This window comes from Raphanus sativus, unplaced genomic scaffold, assembly GCF_000801105.2.
Source record: "Raphanus sativus cultivar WK10039 unplaced genomic scaffold, ASM80110v3 Scaffold0454, whole genome shotgun sequence".
In the NCBI taxonomy this organism is placed as follows: Eukaryota; Viridiplantae; Streptophyta; class Magnoliopsida; order Brassicales; family Brassicaceae; genus Raphanus; species Raphanus sativus.
Genome location: NW_026615772.1, coordinates 86 through 15,886, shown reverse-complemented (window position 1 = coordinate 15,886; position 15,801 = coordinate 86). Strand labels below are relative to the sequence as shown.

The 15,801-nt window shown below is 33.2% G+C and overlaps 2 protein-coding genes and 1 pseudogene across 2 annotated transcripts; 1 reads left to right on the top strand and 2 right to left on the bottom strand.

Moving 5' to 3' along the window:
- Window positions 1-5,651: 5,651 nt before the first annotated feature.
- Window positions 5,652-7,483, top strand: LOC130502223 (hypersensitive-induced response protein 1-like; annotated as a pseudogene).
- Window positions 7,484-9,697: 2,214 nt separating this feature from the next.
- On the bottom strand, window positions 9,698-12,028 carry LOC130502227 (CASP-like protein 4A2). Its single transcript, XM_056996974.1, has 3 exons — window positions 11,292-12,028; window positions 10,479-10,614; window positions 9,698-10,411 (listed from the first exon to the last, which is right to left on the bottom strand). The coding sequence occupies exons 1-3, from the start codon at window positions 11,789-11,791 to the stop codon at window positions 10,217-10,219; spliced, it is 831 nt and encodes a 276-aa protein (XP_056852954.1). The 5' UTR covers window positions 11,792-12,028; the 3' UTR covers window positions 9,698-10,216.
- A 1,178-nt stretch (window positions 12,029-13,206) lies between these two features.
- Window positions 13,207-14,985, bottom strand: LOC130502224 (bidirectional sugar transporter SWEET5-like). Its single transcript, XM_056996970.1, has 6 exons — window positions 14,696-14,985; window positions 14,566-14,602; window positions 14,254-14,470; window positions 13,801-13,962; window positions 13,559-13,678; window positions 13,207-13,466 (listed from the first exon to the last, which is right to left on the bottom strand). Exons 1-6 carry the CDS (start codon window positions 14,736-14,738, stop codon window positions 13,323-13,325), a joined length of 723 nt encoding a protein of 240 aa, XP_056852950.1. The 5' UTR covers window positions 14,739-14,985; the 3' UTR covers window positions 13,207-13,322.
- Between the last annotated feature and the right edge of the window lie 816 nt (window positions 14,986-15,801).

Here is a 15,801-nt window from a genome sequence, read left to right as displayed (position 1 = left end):
TGCTGTTTTTGTCTGAAGACCAGTTTGTCAAATTTGATAAAAGAAACAGTTGGTTAACACATCACATGAGTTATAGAGGTGTTCAATTTGGTATCAGTTAGTTTTTATTTTATTTTTGGTTTTTACCGTCGATTTTCGGTTTATTCGGATTCATACCAAAAAATTATAAATTTATTTATTTTGTAAAATATTTTGTAAATTTTACTTTATTTGACTAGATATCAACTTTTATATAAAATGAAGATATTTTAGATTTTAAATAGCCTATTTCTTTTTTTACTATTTAAAATAATTAGTAAATATATTAAGTTAATATTTGTAATAACTTTTATATAATAAAATAAAACAATCCATAATATTATAAATAACTAAATATTAGCGCACATATTGTTAACAAAAAGGTAAAAATTGTGTTTTATTTAATGTGACAAAAATGAAATCTTTTTTGAATAAATCTCTCTAAATAAATCCTTTTAATGAATTAAAATACTTCAAGTTGTACAAGTAACGGAATACTGAATATCATGTCACTGTTGTTATCGATAACTTTAAATTAACGCAAAGTGTAGGAGCAAAGAACCATGAATAGCAAGCATAATGTAATTGAATATGTTTGAAAACGGATAATAACGAATATTAAGATCAATAGAGTAGTGGTGGCAGTAGCAGCAACAGGCAGCAGCAGTTGTGGTCCAGTTAAAATAATTTCCAAGAGAAAGTGATCGTGACGAAGTGATCGGAATATTGAAAAAAGTAGAGAGGATTACGAATAAGTATGGACTTATGGTAAGTTATGAACCCATTGTTTCTCAGTGGAGAATTTTAATTAATAATATTAAAAATAAATGTTGTTTCAAATAAAAATTATAGTCCAAATTCTTTCTTTTTCTAGGTGTACGTTGATACAGATTTATAAAGTTTTGGTACGAGTAATCAGTTCATTGATATGTTGAATAACTAAAACAATTATTTCATTAGGCCTTTCTATAAGTAATATGGAAAATATATTCCAAATGTTTTAAAATATATATTCCAATTGTTTAAAAATATATTCAACTTTGTTGCATATCGGAAAACTCTTTTATAAAACATATATAATATAAAATGACACAGAAACTAAAAAAAAGTTTGCAGAAAAAAAACTATAACTCAAAAAGAAAAGAATCTTTTACAGAAAACTCGAGTTCGAATAAAGAGAAGCTTTCTCTCTAGAAAACCTCTCTCTAGAATTCTCTCTATCTTTTTCTAATCTCCGGCGTGTTCATCCGATTCCGGCCGGCGGGGTTGGCTCTTCTAGCCACCGCCGGTCCGGCAATAACTGTCTTTTCTTTTTTTCTTTGCTTTGTCTCGGCGGTAGGATCGGTGGCGTCGTTCTCGCACCGATTTGCTTTTTGCTTTCGGCTATTCACCAGCTTCTGCGGTGGTGGTCCGACAATCGTTTTCCGAGAAAAGATGGGTTATCCATCGTTGTTATCCGGAGTTAGCCTCTGGGGCCGTGCCGTCTCTTCACGGATGGTGGTCGCCGGCTTCGTTTCTCGTAGATGTGTGTCGAGCTGTGTGCAAGGTTGCTCCTTGCGGTGGTTTAGTGGCCGAATTCGGCAGAGATCTCGGTGTAACCGATGGATTCTTTACGAAGTTCGGGCCTCTCTGTATTAGACCCCGTTTTCTATATCTTCAATATTTGTTGTTGGAGGTGGAAATCGGTGGTCATGGGTGCTTGTCCCGGTGTGTCCGGTGGATGTGATTGGTTTACTTACAGCGTCAATCTCTACGGAGGAGAAAGTGGGTGTATCGTGATTCCGGTGAGGTCTCGGTCTACGATCTCGGCGGCGACCGAAAGCCCTTCGAGATGACGAAGCCTCTTGCGCTGCCACGCGTCTCTTGGGTCTGCCGTTTCGTACACGTGGGGAGACGTGGCGGGTTTTGGGCTTGGGTCTCATTTTAATTGGGCTTGTCGGTTTGTTGTTTATGTAATATTGTGTTCGGGCCGGTGGGCCTAGTTTTGTAATATGTTTCTCGTTTATAATACCAGATGGCATAAAAAAAAGAGTATTTGCAGTGTATATACAAGAATAATAGCTAAATTTGCAACATAGGTGACCCTAGGTTTTTAGTACTGTACATATTTCATTAATACTTTAATACCCCTATGAGATAAATAATCTCTTACCCAATTTTTGAAATCCAAAGAATCACCATATATGTATATCTCGATTTTCTCTCCTTTTCTTTTAGGTTTGAATTTGGAGTTTATATTTGGGTTTAGGATTTAGGGTTTAAGGTTTAGATTTAGGTTTTGATTTAAGGTTTAGTATTTAAGATTTAGCTAAATTAAAGTTTATAATTTATAATTTGGGTTTAGGGTTTAGAATTTATGATTTTTGGGTTTAGAGTTTAGGGTTTAGATTTGGGTTTAGAGTTTAGAAATTATAATTTAGGTATGGATTTAAGGTTTAGAATTTATGATTTGGGTTTAGAGTTTAGGGTTTTTAATTTTTATTTTTATTGAATTCTTCAGGATGTAGTGAGGCTTATTATGGTGAAACAAATATTTTCAGTTTTGTGGATGAAAAAAGATAAAAGAGTGATCATGTTAGAAAGAAGGAGAAAGCAAAAAACGATTTTAGATAATTATTGAGTAAGTAGAAGGGCACCGTAGTAATTGACACACGACAGACCCTACAAGGCCCACTGCATGGCCTACTCCTTTCCATCGCTGCAAATTTCCTAACTATTTTAGTATATGTAGCTAATTGACTCTAAAAAAAAAATATCTCGAGTTCGAATCTAACCGAATTATATTCCATACTTGGTTCGAAACCTCGACTTTCATTAACTGTATTATCCGATTAGGCCACATGATTGATTCAACGAGTTAATTTTTGGTTGGACAACTAAAATGGACCCGAACATCACCAATGTAATAACCTGAATGGGCTATTCATCTGAATGAAATAAGTCCAACAAAAAACACCAAAGTGCGTACCGGTCCAAGCCAAGCCCTGAGACATGTCACGTAAAGGTACAAGACGTGATGAAGCTTCTTCGTTATTTACTTTCTACAAATACTGAAAATAGAGCTTTATTGGATAATTACTGAAGAAAAAAGAAAATCAATTGGTATGAATTTATTTTTCAGATGTAAATTTGGAATATTCTTTGACACCTCAATCTAAATTCTAAACTACTCAACAACAAAGAAAAAAACAGCTCGCTTACCCTTTTTGATATAATTCTCTAAATTTAGACCCAATGTTCATATTTATCACATATATATACATAACAGGAACTGTTAAAGACAATTATTATTCTTAATCTAGATAAGAAATAGTGAATAATTAATTAATTGCCATATTATTTAGTCAAGAGTCCTTGGGTTTTATTATAATACGTTAAGCGGTAAAAATAGAAATAATCACATCTTTACATTAAAAAAGAATAATCATATCTATCTATTCTATTAAAAGTGAAGTACAAAATGAAAATAACCCTCATTTTTCCTTATTAATTACAATGGTATGCCACTGGATAATAAACTGTCATTTCATTAACTTCTTTATCCATCACTTTTTCTTTACGTCACAAAACCAGCGCAATACTAAACCGGCTGACTGAACCAAATATAATTTAACTCTCCTTTGCATGCATCCTGTTACGGTTTTACCTTTCACTGAAAAATAAAAACAAAATAGATTAACAGTTAACCACATCAATCGATACAAACTGTACTTAAACCTACTGAACCAAAATTAAATTAATTCTCGCCGGCATGCGTCCTTTTACCTTGCCTTGCAAACTGAAAACCATGGTGTAATAGACATTATTATGCTATCATGTATTTACTTAGCTAATTCAAGTGCTATCATGTAACTTTTGCTCATCTAAACAATTAATTTCATGTATGTATTTTTATGTTTACTCTGATATTTTTATGATCAATTATATGGTTTGTAATAAGATGTATTTTAACAGTTCTCTAATATAGAAAAAATCTTACTATACTTTTTAAAAACGTATTTTGGTTAAAGAGTAAATTTTCTTACCTATTTTTTACTCATTTGATATTATCTACTCAGAAAATCTATATATATGATTTATTAGTTTCCAAAATAAAATATTCAAAACTGTTACCTACAGGCTACATCCACTCAAGAATCAAAAAAAAAAATCAATATCAAGCAATACAATTCATCAAGTCGTACTAATAAATCCAATAATTCCTAAACTCACTCGCATTCAATTTTTTCCCACTTACAAGGAACCAATCGTCACCAAAAATATATCCATTAACTAACAAAAATGGAATAGTCTTCAAATCTAATACTTGGAAATCACGTTTACCTAAAATTTATTGTAAAATATCCCGATTTTTATGATGATTAAACCAAACAAGGAATGTGTAGTTAATAATTCAAAACTGTATATGCCTATATCCATTATTTCGAATCACAACTAACAAAATATTTACTTAATATCTATAATTTAAAAATATTATTCGTCTAAAATAATCATAAGCAAAATTTAAACTTTATATATATATTTCAAATCAAAATAATAATTTAAAGTTTATTTATATCAAAAACTGATTCAAAATACACACATTTTCAAAATTTTATTTTACTAAAATATTTTCTAATAACCATTATTAAAAACTATTTTCAATATATATAAAAAATACAATACAAAGCCAAATTTCATATATCAACTTAAATTATGATTTTTATATTTCACATTAAATTTTTAAAATATAATATATGTGATTATTTATATGATATTACGTATAAAATACTATTAATTATATGTTTGTTCTGTTTTAAAGGAGAAAATAGATTGTGAATTAATGGTGAGTTTTCGGGTACCCACTCGCATTTGGTTCAGGTCTATTTGGTTTTCGGGTTTTCGGGGTCAAAGATTTCAGTCTTATTCGGATATTTCTAAATTTTGGTTCAGATTTGATTCAGATATTTTCGGGTTTGGATAACCCATTTAAATTAATTTACAAATTTATTATATATTTAAATTTCTCAAAATATATAAACAAAATAATATGTTACATATAAATTTGAATAAAAATATCAGAACACCTAAACTTAACGTATACATGGTATGATTTAAATATTTTGGGAGAGAATCAATAATTATTTTAAGTATTTTTGATATTTTGAGTATACTATAACTATTTTAAATATTTACAATTGACTATTTATATACATTTTCAATTATCTAAACCAACTTAAAAGTACTATATATATTCTGAATTTTTTATATTCATTAAATCTTAAAAAATAATATATATATATAAGTATATAAATCTTTTTTAAATACATTCGGGTATCTGAAGTACTTTGATTCGGATCGGATTCAGTTTCAGTTATCTAAATACCAAAATTTTGAATAATTTGAATATTTATCAATTTGGGTTCGGGTTGGTACTTCTTTTTCGATCAGGATCGGTTCGATTTTTTAGATTTGAAATTTTTTTCAAATTCTAATATTAACATGAAAAACAAATAGCAATATATCTTATAAAAAATACACCCGCACGGGCGTGCGGGTCAAAATCTAGTCTTTACATTAAAAATAGAAATAATTATATCTTTATATAAAGATCTTCTCTGCTCTCTGAGTATAAATCATATCAGCTCGCTGCAACGCTCTGTTACTTGCAACTCACCCAAAATCAAAAGAGAATACCTTTCGGTAAACCCTAAAAATTCTCTTTTGATCTTCTCTTTTAGGTTCTAAACTTTTAGGTTTACGTAAAACCTTTTGAATTCTCTGTGTTTAAAAGGATTCACCATTATTATTATTTTTTTCTGGGCTATCGTAGTTACACGAAGAAAGATTCTATTTTTTAACTAAACGTTTTTTAAGGACTAGAGAATTGTGAAGAAAGAAGATGGGTAATTTATTCTGCTGTATCCAAGTCGACCAATCAACGGTAGCCATCACAGAAACGTTTGGGAAGTTCGAAGATGTTCTTGAGCCTGGTTGTCACTTTCTTCCATGGGTTCTTGGTAAGCAAGTTGCTGGTCACCTCTCTCTAAGGCTTCAGCAGTTGGATGTTCGTTGCGAGACTAAGACAAAGGTCTCTCAACTATATTTTTAATCTCTTATCAGAGTCTCGATGGTTTTAAGTTTAGTACTAATCTAGTTTGGTGTGTGTTTGTGTTATTGCAGGATAATATGTTTGTTAATGTGGTTGCATCTATTCAGTTCCGTGCCTTGGCTAATAAGGCTAATGATGCGTTTTACAAACTCCAGCAACACTAGGAGTCAGATCCAAGCTTATGTCTTTGATGGTAAGTGTCAACAACATTGATTTAGAAAGTGTTGAACGTGTTGTTGAAGTTGAATTTTTTTTTTTTTTGCAGTTATCAGAGCAAGTGTCCCCAAGCTGCTTCTTGACGATGTCTTTGAGCAGAAGAATGAGATTGCCAAAGCTGTTGAAGAAGAGCTTGAGAAGGTATATACATGACCCTCTCCTCTTTTACCATGTGCAAGTTGAGTAGTAAAAAAATATCTAATTAAAAATAAATTTTAAAAAAACTAAATATATAAAGGTCTAAGACTTTAAAATTTTAAATGTATTTTTAGTCTTAGACCTTCGAATTTAAAGGAAACATTAAACATATATAAACGAAATTATATGAATTTTTAAAACTGCATCATTATTTCGTTAAATATATAAATATGATCATTCTTGTGGCTGCTTAAGAATGTTCGCTTTGTATCTCTCTGACACTTGTAGGCGATGTCTGCTTATGGTTTTGAGATTGTGCAAACTCTCATCGTTGACATTGAGCCTGATGAACATGTCAAACGAGCCATGAACGAAATCAACGCTGGTAACAAAACCTTACCATTATTTCAACTATAGACTTATATTCTTCTTTCTTGTATGTTTGAGTTTCTTGCTTCCTGTGCCCTTTATAGCTGCAAGGATGAGGCTTGCTGCACACGAAAAGGCAGAAGCTGAGAAAATCCTTCAGATTAAGAGAGCTGAAGGTGAAGCCGAGGCCAAGTACCTATCTGGTCTAGGTATAGCACGTCAGAGGCAAGCCATTGTTGACGGTTTACGTGACAGTGTCTTGGGATTCTCTGTCAATGTGCCCGGGACAACTGCTAAAGATGTGATGGACATGGTGCTTGTTACTCAGTACTTTGACACCATGAAGGAGATTGGTGCTAGTTCCAAATCTTCCGCTGTGTTCATACCTCACGGACCAGGAGCTGTTCGTGATGTGGCTACTCAGATCAGAGATGGGCTCCTTCAAGGCTCCTTTTCAGAGCAGTCTTGAAGTTAGTTGGACTAAGTTAATGTTCCTGTTGCCTTTACTAGGCTTGTTGTGTTTTTAAGATTGGAGTGCTAATATAGCTTTATGTTTTTTATTAGTTTTTATTTCAACTATTTGTGTGGATTTCGTCAAAAAAAAAAACAGTATTTGTGTGGATTGAACAAAAATGGTTTTTTTTTCTTCTTATTCTGTCAATTTAATTTCAATTTTTCTAGACATATCAGAAAGGATAAACAAAGTCAAAGACGAAGGCTTTGAATGGTGTCCATGTAGTTAAGAACGTGAATGATTTTATTATGTCAAATTGTGGACCATTCACATTCATATTTATGCTAATGCGTCAAACACTTCATTTTCCAATTGAAGCTTTTGATATGATTTAACGGCTAATCAGAGGCGTACCTACAGTTCATTGGAAAAGGCATTTGTCTCAGGTCCCCATTTAAACTAGATATATTTGGGGCTCTTAAATGACAAAAGTCACATCTACCTCAGTGGTTTAACCGTTTTTCAAAGATGCACTCCACCTGCGTTCGACCAAATCTCTTAATATTTTCAATTCTTTTCTCCTATCTTATGTAAGCATGGCTATACATATGTAATAATTTTTTTTTAACATTAGACTTATGTATATGGTTGACATGATTAGTCACGATATATTGTATCTAAAACCTTTTCTTAATACAACTACAAATAAATTTATTTTTCAAACTTGCTTTAGGCCCCCAAAACTCTTGGCACGGCACTGCGGCTAATCCCATCAGTTTGGGTAGAATTGCACTTAGTGCTAAAAAGTAAAAGAGTACATACTTCTCAACATCCATTTTGTTGTGCTTATATTTTACACCCGACCTAACGTTACTAAAATTAACGCCATAAAATGCGTTTATCCAAGTAATTTCAGCGCAGCTCTAACGTATTAGTTTTGGTAAACTCTATAGCTATATGATTTTCATTTTGAGATTCTATAGCTATATCATATATGTTTCTTTTTTAACGTGTAGTCATTGGCATTGAAAATTCATAGGAAACTTCATTCAATGTCCGCACGCTATTAGGGCCATCTTCTTGTTATGGCAAGTAGACATTGACATTGTCATATGTTTTGCAGGGGCTTATATATAGGATCAATAATACATCTCAGAAGACAAAAGGTTTCTTTCACATGGTGAGATTGTGAGAATAATATTAATATGAAACGATTCTTAAACTTTAATGGTCATAAGTGGTGATGTATAAACTTGGCATGATCATGATGCTACCTACTATACCTAATAATAAACGATTATAGTTGCTAGAAGTAGAAAATCCAGCTTTTTGGTTATTTGACATTAAAGTGTACTCTTGTTTGTTTCCACTATCATGGTGTATTAAGTAAGTTACCATCTTGTCCCTTAGTATTACTCTATATTTCAACTCAATATCCCTCATAATTAGTTTACCATCTTGGCATCTTGTATGGTGAGAGATTCTCATGTTTCTTTTCTTTTTTTTACGTACCAAACTATCTATTGATATCATCTTATAGGTGAACATAAGATTTTAATATCAGTTGATCCATATGAATGCGTTGTCATGGTCTTAAAAAAAGCACAACATAAACTTAAATCTTTCCAATGTTGTAATAAGCAGGGGCGAAGCCACCCTAAGCACTATGGGTGCAAGTGCACCCCCTATATTTTAGAAATTTAAATTTTTAGGTAGGAAATGTGAGGAAAATGTGGTGATTTGGCTAAAATGCACCCATAATATCCTAATGACTCAGGTTCGAATCCCTCCTATTAATTATTTTGCACCCAGTTGAAAAAATCCCTAGCTTCGCCCCTGGTAATAAGAATTACCAAATGCATTAAACTGAAAGTATTAGATTACACAACATATGGTTTCGGTACAAGTTACAACTTAATTAAACAAGCAACACTTATTGGCACAAACAAAGCAACATAATGTTTTATACGGTGAGATTGATAGAGAGTTTAGGAACGAAATGAGATGATGAGAGCTGAGCTTAACTTTGATCTGAATAAATTGACGAATTATTAACAGAGAGATTTAAAAACACAATTTATAAGGCGGCTCAACTTTATCGGCAAGGCCCGGTTTCATTAATATCCATGATGTAAATCCTTACCAAAAAAGCCCGTTTACATTAAACCAAGAACTAAGGGTGCAACTGAAATGCATTTTTTTGGAATAGAAACTTCCTGAATGCTTAATTCCTTTTCATTCCACAAAATATTCACCAGTTGCAATGAAAAAAAAAATGGGTATTCCATCTCATTCTATATTACTTCTTTCCATTCCAAAAAAAAATTCAACCCTCTTTTGAAAAATCATTCCACGTAAAAATAGTTTTGGAACAAATGGAATACTAATTCCATTCCTTTGGATTCCACCAATTATCATTCCTTTAATTCCACTTATTCCTTTTATTAACATCCAGTTACAGCCTAAGATAGACCAAGAAGCAGCTGCTAGTGATGAGTTACAGAAGATAACTAAGTTCTCTGAATCTGGTGGTGTAGGATCAGAAAAATTGCAGATTACAGTTTACAGAGATCCAAGAAGAAACAGAGCAGCAACAGATCATCCAAAAGGGAAGTAAAAACAAAACTAGGCTTTCTAGATACAAACACATTTCATATGGTAGGTTTGCTTGTAAGAGAACATGCACTTAGGTTTTGGGATTAGGCACCTAGCTTGATTTAATAATAGTTAGTTATTAAATAAAATAAGTCAAGACTTGATACACAAGTAACCTCAGTCATTTGATTGCTTGCCTTATTTAAAAATATATATACTTCTACACACAAAGAGTAGCAAGAACCATTACCATGCTGGTTTCCTAAGCTATAAGAGAGACTGTACGAAGAGCGAGAGTCATATCTGGTCTCAGACAACACAAAAGATGATCGTAACTAAGAGGAAGCATGAGTGAAGAGCCTGTAAGAAGAAATCAAAGCGCTGACCGCAAACGCCACAAACGCTACAAAAGAAACTGATATCGATGCCGTTGCCATTTGAGTAAACTCATCTTTACCCCAATTAGATATCCAATCATCAACTCGAGTAGCAGCACATGAGGAAGCCGACATCAGAAGATATGCAAGAAGCTAGAAAAAAGCTCATCAGAATCAATATTTCTTTTATTACATATGCAAAAAATGTTGTAGAACTCACTTGATCCATAAAGAAGACGAAGATGTCGTGACATCCGCAGTTTAACATGTAAGTCTCTTTCGCGATGTAGCAAGCAGCGTCACAAACTTCAAATGCAGAGTAAACGAATGCTATAACGTTCACAACCAAACAATACCTGCAAAAGTTCGTGTTGCTAGCAGGGTCAGTTCCAAGGTTTTAAAAACTCTACACAATTTAGTAAGGATTTTAAAATTCTAAACAATTTGGTTTAACTCAAGAAATTTGGGGATTCAAAACCAATGCTTCAATTAGGTATGTTGGAGTCAGTTGCTTCATTTTTCTTCGGATTGATTAGCTCGGTTCAGCTAAAATCTTGCCAAATTGAACCGGAAAATTTTGGATTAGTTTCGGTTAGTTCTGATTCAGAAGTTTGTACCAAAATTTTTGAGTTCTGCTAAAATTTAGAAAATTATTGGCTAAGTTTGGTTATTTCAATTCAGATTTTGCTCCGTTCAGTTCGTAATTTTGGTAAAGATTAATATAGTTTTTTTTTTTTTGACTAAGATTAATATAGTTTCTATTCTTTTTTTTTTAGAAAACTAAACTAAAAGATCAAATCAAATCAAACCAAACCATCTAATAGATTATCGAATCAAAAAACTGATTTTTTCAATTATCATCGAATCAGACCAAACCAAACCTCCTAACTGAACTGAACCGAACTCGCAGATTAGGTGCGGTTAATAACCGCATGCATAGTTTGACTCGGTTCCTAGGACATGCTATGGTTGTTATTAGTCTCAACTATAAACCCTAATTAACAAGGCGTAAAGAAGAAGAGAGTGACGTGACCTGTACTCTTTGTATTGATCATATGAGTCACCGCTCCACCCTCTAGTCTTATCAGCCGCCATAATAGAAAACGATATCACGCACAAAACCACTTCACACACTCTAAACCCCACCGCCGCCACAGCCACCGATTCGTCTCTCCTCGTTCTGTTCGCCGCCGCCGCCGATTCTCCAACCTTCCTCGTCGTGGTCGTCGTCGTCGTAGTCTCTGGAACTTCCTCTCTCACCCAGCGATTCAGCACCACCATAGACGACGGAGAAGCTGCTCTCGCGTTTCTCTGACGCCGCGGCGGCGGCGGATACTGAGGAGGAGGAGGCGGAAGAGGCGGGAACTTGCTGTTGGGGTTTTCGAGTTTGAAAGGGGAGGCTTCGGGGGAAACGTAACGGCTCTCCGGCGGTGGATCTCCGGCGTCTGAGAGAGGGGAGTGGAATCTGAGAGGTGAGTGTGGTGATTCCATGTAACTCTGTGGTTCTGAGTTCGTTGAGGTAGTTCGCTTCATGGTGTGTGTGTGTGTTTGTCTTTGTGTTTGTGTTTGTCTCTGAGTTTGTGCAGTGAGAAAGTGGAAGAGAAAAAAAGAAACTTTAACTCTGTTTTCTTATTTATTTACGCGGCAATGGAAGAAGAGAAAAGGTAAACGGGACCCACTTTTTCATTTCTTCGTGGAGAATTAAACCATCAGTGATCCACTGTGACGATTGTACCAGTGCACCAATCTAGTATGACGCATTTTAAATGTGCATTCAGATGTTGTTACTTATTATGACGCAATCAATAAGATGTTTTACGTCTTCGTGCATGTGTGTTGCTGATTTTATTTGCTCTTTTTACTATCCATAAAGATTCCGTATTGCAAAAGTAATATTACCAGCTTACTAAATAAAAAACACATATACGATAATACGATATGCATTGTTCAATTCTGTTAGATTTTTACTAATCACGAATTTGTAGTCGACAAATGTAATAGCATGAGTGTTGTTTAATAGTCGACTTTATCATTCTACTATTACATATTTAGTTCTGTATGAATCCATCGTTTTGATATATATAACAAACCAAAAACATAAGCCCAGTTCTCAAATGAAAATCAGCATAAAAGTTAAAGGTAGTCTAAGAAAACACACATAAAGAATATACACCAAGACGAAAGCCAAGCTAAAGTAGAGCATGATTGATCTCTATCAATTATTTTTATTTTCAATCTTGTCAAATATTTTGTAGTTTTTTTTAATATTCCCTTTTCAATCAAATGTCTTCTCTCTTTAAAGTAAAAAATTAAAAGCATTGTTTTGCCTTTTGCAGTTTTGCTCTTTGTTTAAAGCACAAAGTAATCCACCCACTCCAGTTTATTTTCTCTTTTAATTATTTTTTATGTCTTTTTGTACCATATGAATCTTTCAAAATCCATCGTCACAACTCTTTCCTTTTTCCATCTTACAAGCATTTATTTTTGTTTGGAATAAATAGATCGCAAAAGTCGTTCTTGAATCAGTTTAAACCAGATGGAAGCAATGATTTTAGCGGACTGGTAAGCTCTCTGCGTAGTAGAAGGCCAGATCCAGCAGTTTTCGATCACATGCTCCTAAAATACTATACTTGGTGAGCAAATATACTATTTGATTTCAGGTTTAAGGATCCTTAACCGGACAGAACCAAAACGAACCCAAAACAAGAGAACCTCTATTTATTTATTACACTGATCTTAAACATCAAACTGTAATGGACGAGTTTTCTTTCTCCAAACAATGTTGTAAAATAATTTAATAATGTAATAGAAATTACATATGGTTCAACATGTCAAAGTTATAATCATTTCAATTTTAATCCAAAATGATGAAGGGAACCCCTTTCTTTCTTCCTAATCAAGAAACGTTTAACTTTAAGGGTTCCTCTTCTTTTTTTTTTTGTATTTTCGCTGGCATTTCTTCTGATACTAATCCTAACGATGAAGCTGATCTCACCACTCGATGATGGTGCTTCTTGTAAAACAGAAGAAAAAAATGGGGAAGTGCAATCCGTAGTTGCAATTATCAAGCTTGGGAAAGCTCGATTTCAGCATTCAAATTGCTCCTTTCTTTATCTTCATCATCGTCTTTCCAGTTAGTTGTTTTATAGTAAAGTGCGTATAATATAAATTGTATTGTTCCTGATAGGCATCCAAGAGCATTTGGGATCTGTTTTCATGAAAAAATCAACATATCACCGCTTTTTTAGTAAAATACAAAACGATATATCGATTGAGTTGAACATCAAAATGGAAGCTTACCAAAATATAGAGGTCGAATTTAAGACATGCATAAACGATCCAAATGGCTCCGTTCATGAAGTTGGCTAAAGACAAGAAGAACGGCATGTACTTCACGCTCTTTGTCTTTATCACAAGTGCCTGTTCAACATTAATTAAACACATTAGTTCACAAGACACCAAAAAAAAAATGAAAAAAAAACACAACAATAAATAAAAACATGCATTGATAGAGAAATGAAATAGAAGAATATATAGCATACCATGACGGTTAAAGGCGAAGCATACATGATAATATTGAAAATAATGCACAAGATCCCAACAAGCATAGATCTCTGTTTTGTTGTACGCAAAAAATACAATGTGCAGAAGACGACCACAGCCATGAATATCACCTCAATTACCATAGCTATTGCGATCCTTTTCTGTATAAAAAACAAAATTTCATCAGTATTCATGTAAGAAACTATAAACAACCTTTCTAGAGACTATTCATGGTTCCCTGGTTATGTACCCGGCCGGATGAAATATTTGTTTTGGTCCCATATTTTGAAGAACTGTTATATATATATATATGGTTTCCAAATTATCAAATAAAATTGTTAAAACTAACCTAAAAATGTTTGTCACCCCTTATATCTAAAACCGACCTTGAATACAAAAAAAAAACACAATATGCATTAATACATGCATGTGTTAGGGGATTATAAACTTACACGGACAGGCGAGGTAGCGAAGATGAAGAAGATGATGACATAAACGAGTTCCATGACAAGACCAGCTCCGTTAATGGTGATGACGAGGAGACTGTCGGGTTGGACGAAAGGAAGTCCGTAAAAGGTCCACATCATGCAGTTTAAAACAGTAGCTACGTAAGGATCTGGCTTAAATTCAGATACCGATTTCATCTTCCATATCTTCACCATCGTTGGTCTGCATAATTGAACACATATACATACATTATCGCATGAATTAATTTACCATCATTTGACAACAACAGAACATATAATATGTTATATGTAACTTACATTGGAGCCGAGAACAAGCCGAAGGCGATAACGTTTCCTGAACATAACCAAAAAAGAATTCATTAATTAGCAACGTTTTGTTTTGTTGATTGGCATAATTTGTATGTTTGGTTAAATTTTGAGGACTTACCGATGATTCCGACGATCGTCCGGGCAGTGTTGGTGTCCGTCATGTTGCTATATATCTCCACGAATTCTTGTCTTTTTATAAATTTTCTCAAAAATCTAGATTTCTAGAGAAAAAAGATATTAGATTAATTAATTCGATTATTCTTTCTTCTTTATATATAAAAGATATTTCTTTAGAGTCTTGTCAATTTTTGTTTCTGATATGTGATAAGTTAGGTTTGATTGATGAAACAACTCCTTTTTTGTTTTTTTCCTAGTATTTGATTATTTTTGGTTTACGTTTTATCAACAACAGGAAAGTATGGAGTTTAATAGCAAAGTTTGTGAGTCAGTAGAGTCTGGATAGACTAACAAATGCGTAACACGTGTTTAATATGTGAACCAGGAAAGCCGTCGACTCCGCTCGTACCCCATGCATGAGAAACATCCGGCTCTTCGTTCACATTCACACCTTCTTTGTCATTCTTTTCTCTCAACCATAAATACATATTATCAATAAAGAGAATATTTAATTCCAAGCATGTTTATACTCTTTTCGGTCAACAAAAACAAAAAAGTTCTTTCTCATATTTCCAATCATGTAAGCGTGTATATGCCCATTTGGCAATGCTTCAGTCTCGGCTAAGCTATCCTTTTACTAGTGTCTTGTGTGCTTGTGTTAATTAGTTAAGTCCATTGTTTCACCAATGTTGCTTGTTCTTTCTCCTTGGTGTTTAGATATTTGTTTTTTTATCTACTACTAGTATTCGTTGTAACAGCTGTCAAAATTCTAAAACTTTGGTATAAAATTTAACATTTAGACCCAAAAAAAACTTTCCAATCATATTAACAATATTATTTACTATTTTCTTTGACAAAAACAACATTATTTACTGTTAAAGCTAAATTCCATTCTAAGCCTTTTGTTTCCTTTTGTATTTATAAATTATTTAAAATTTGAAAAGATAATAGTACACTCGAAAAATCTCATTGTTGATTGGTTCGATGATTTTCCTTTTAATGTGGATTGGGGCTTTTAAACCTATAGCCGATCAATATACTGCTTCTAAACTCTTGTGTTTCCTTTACGTATCAGAATCTCCAACATAATTACAACAAAGAAAAAAG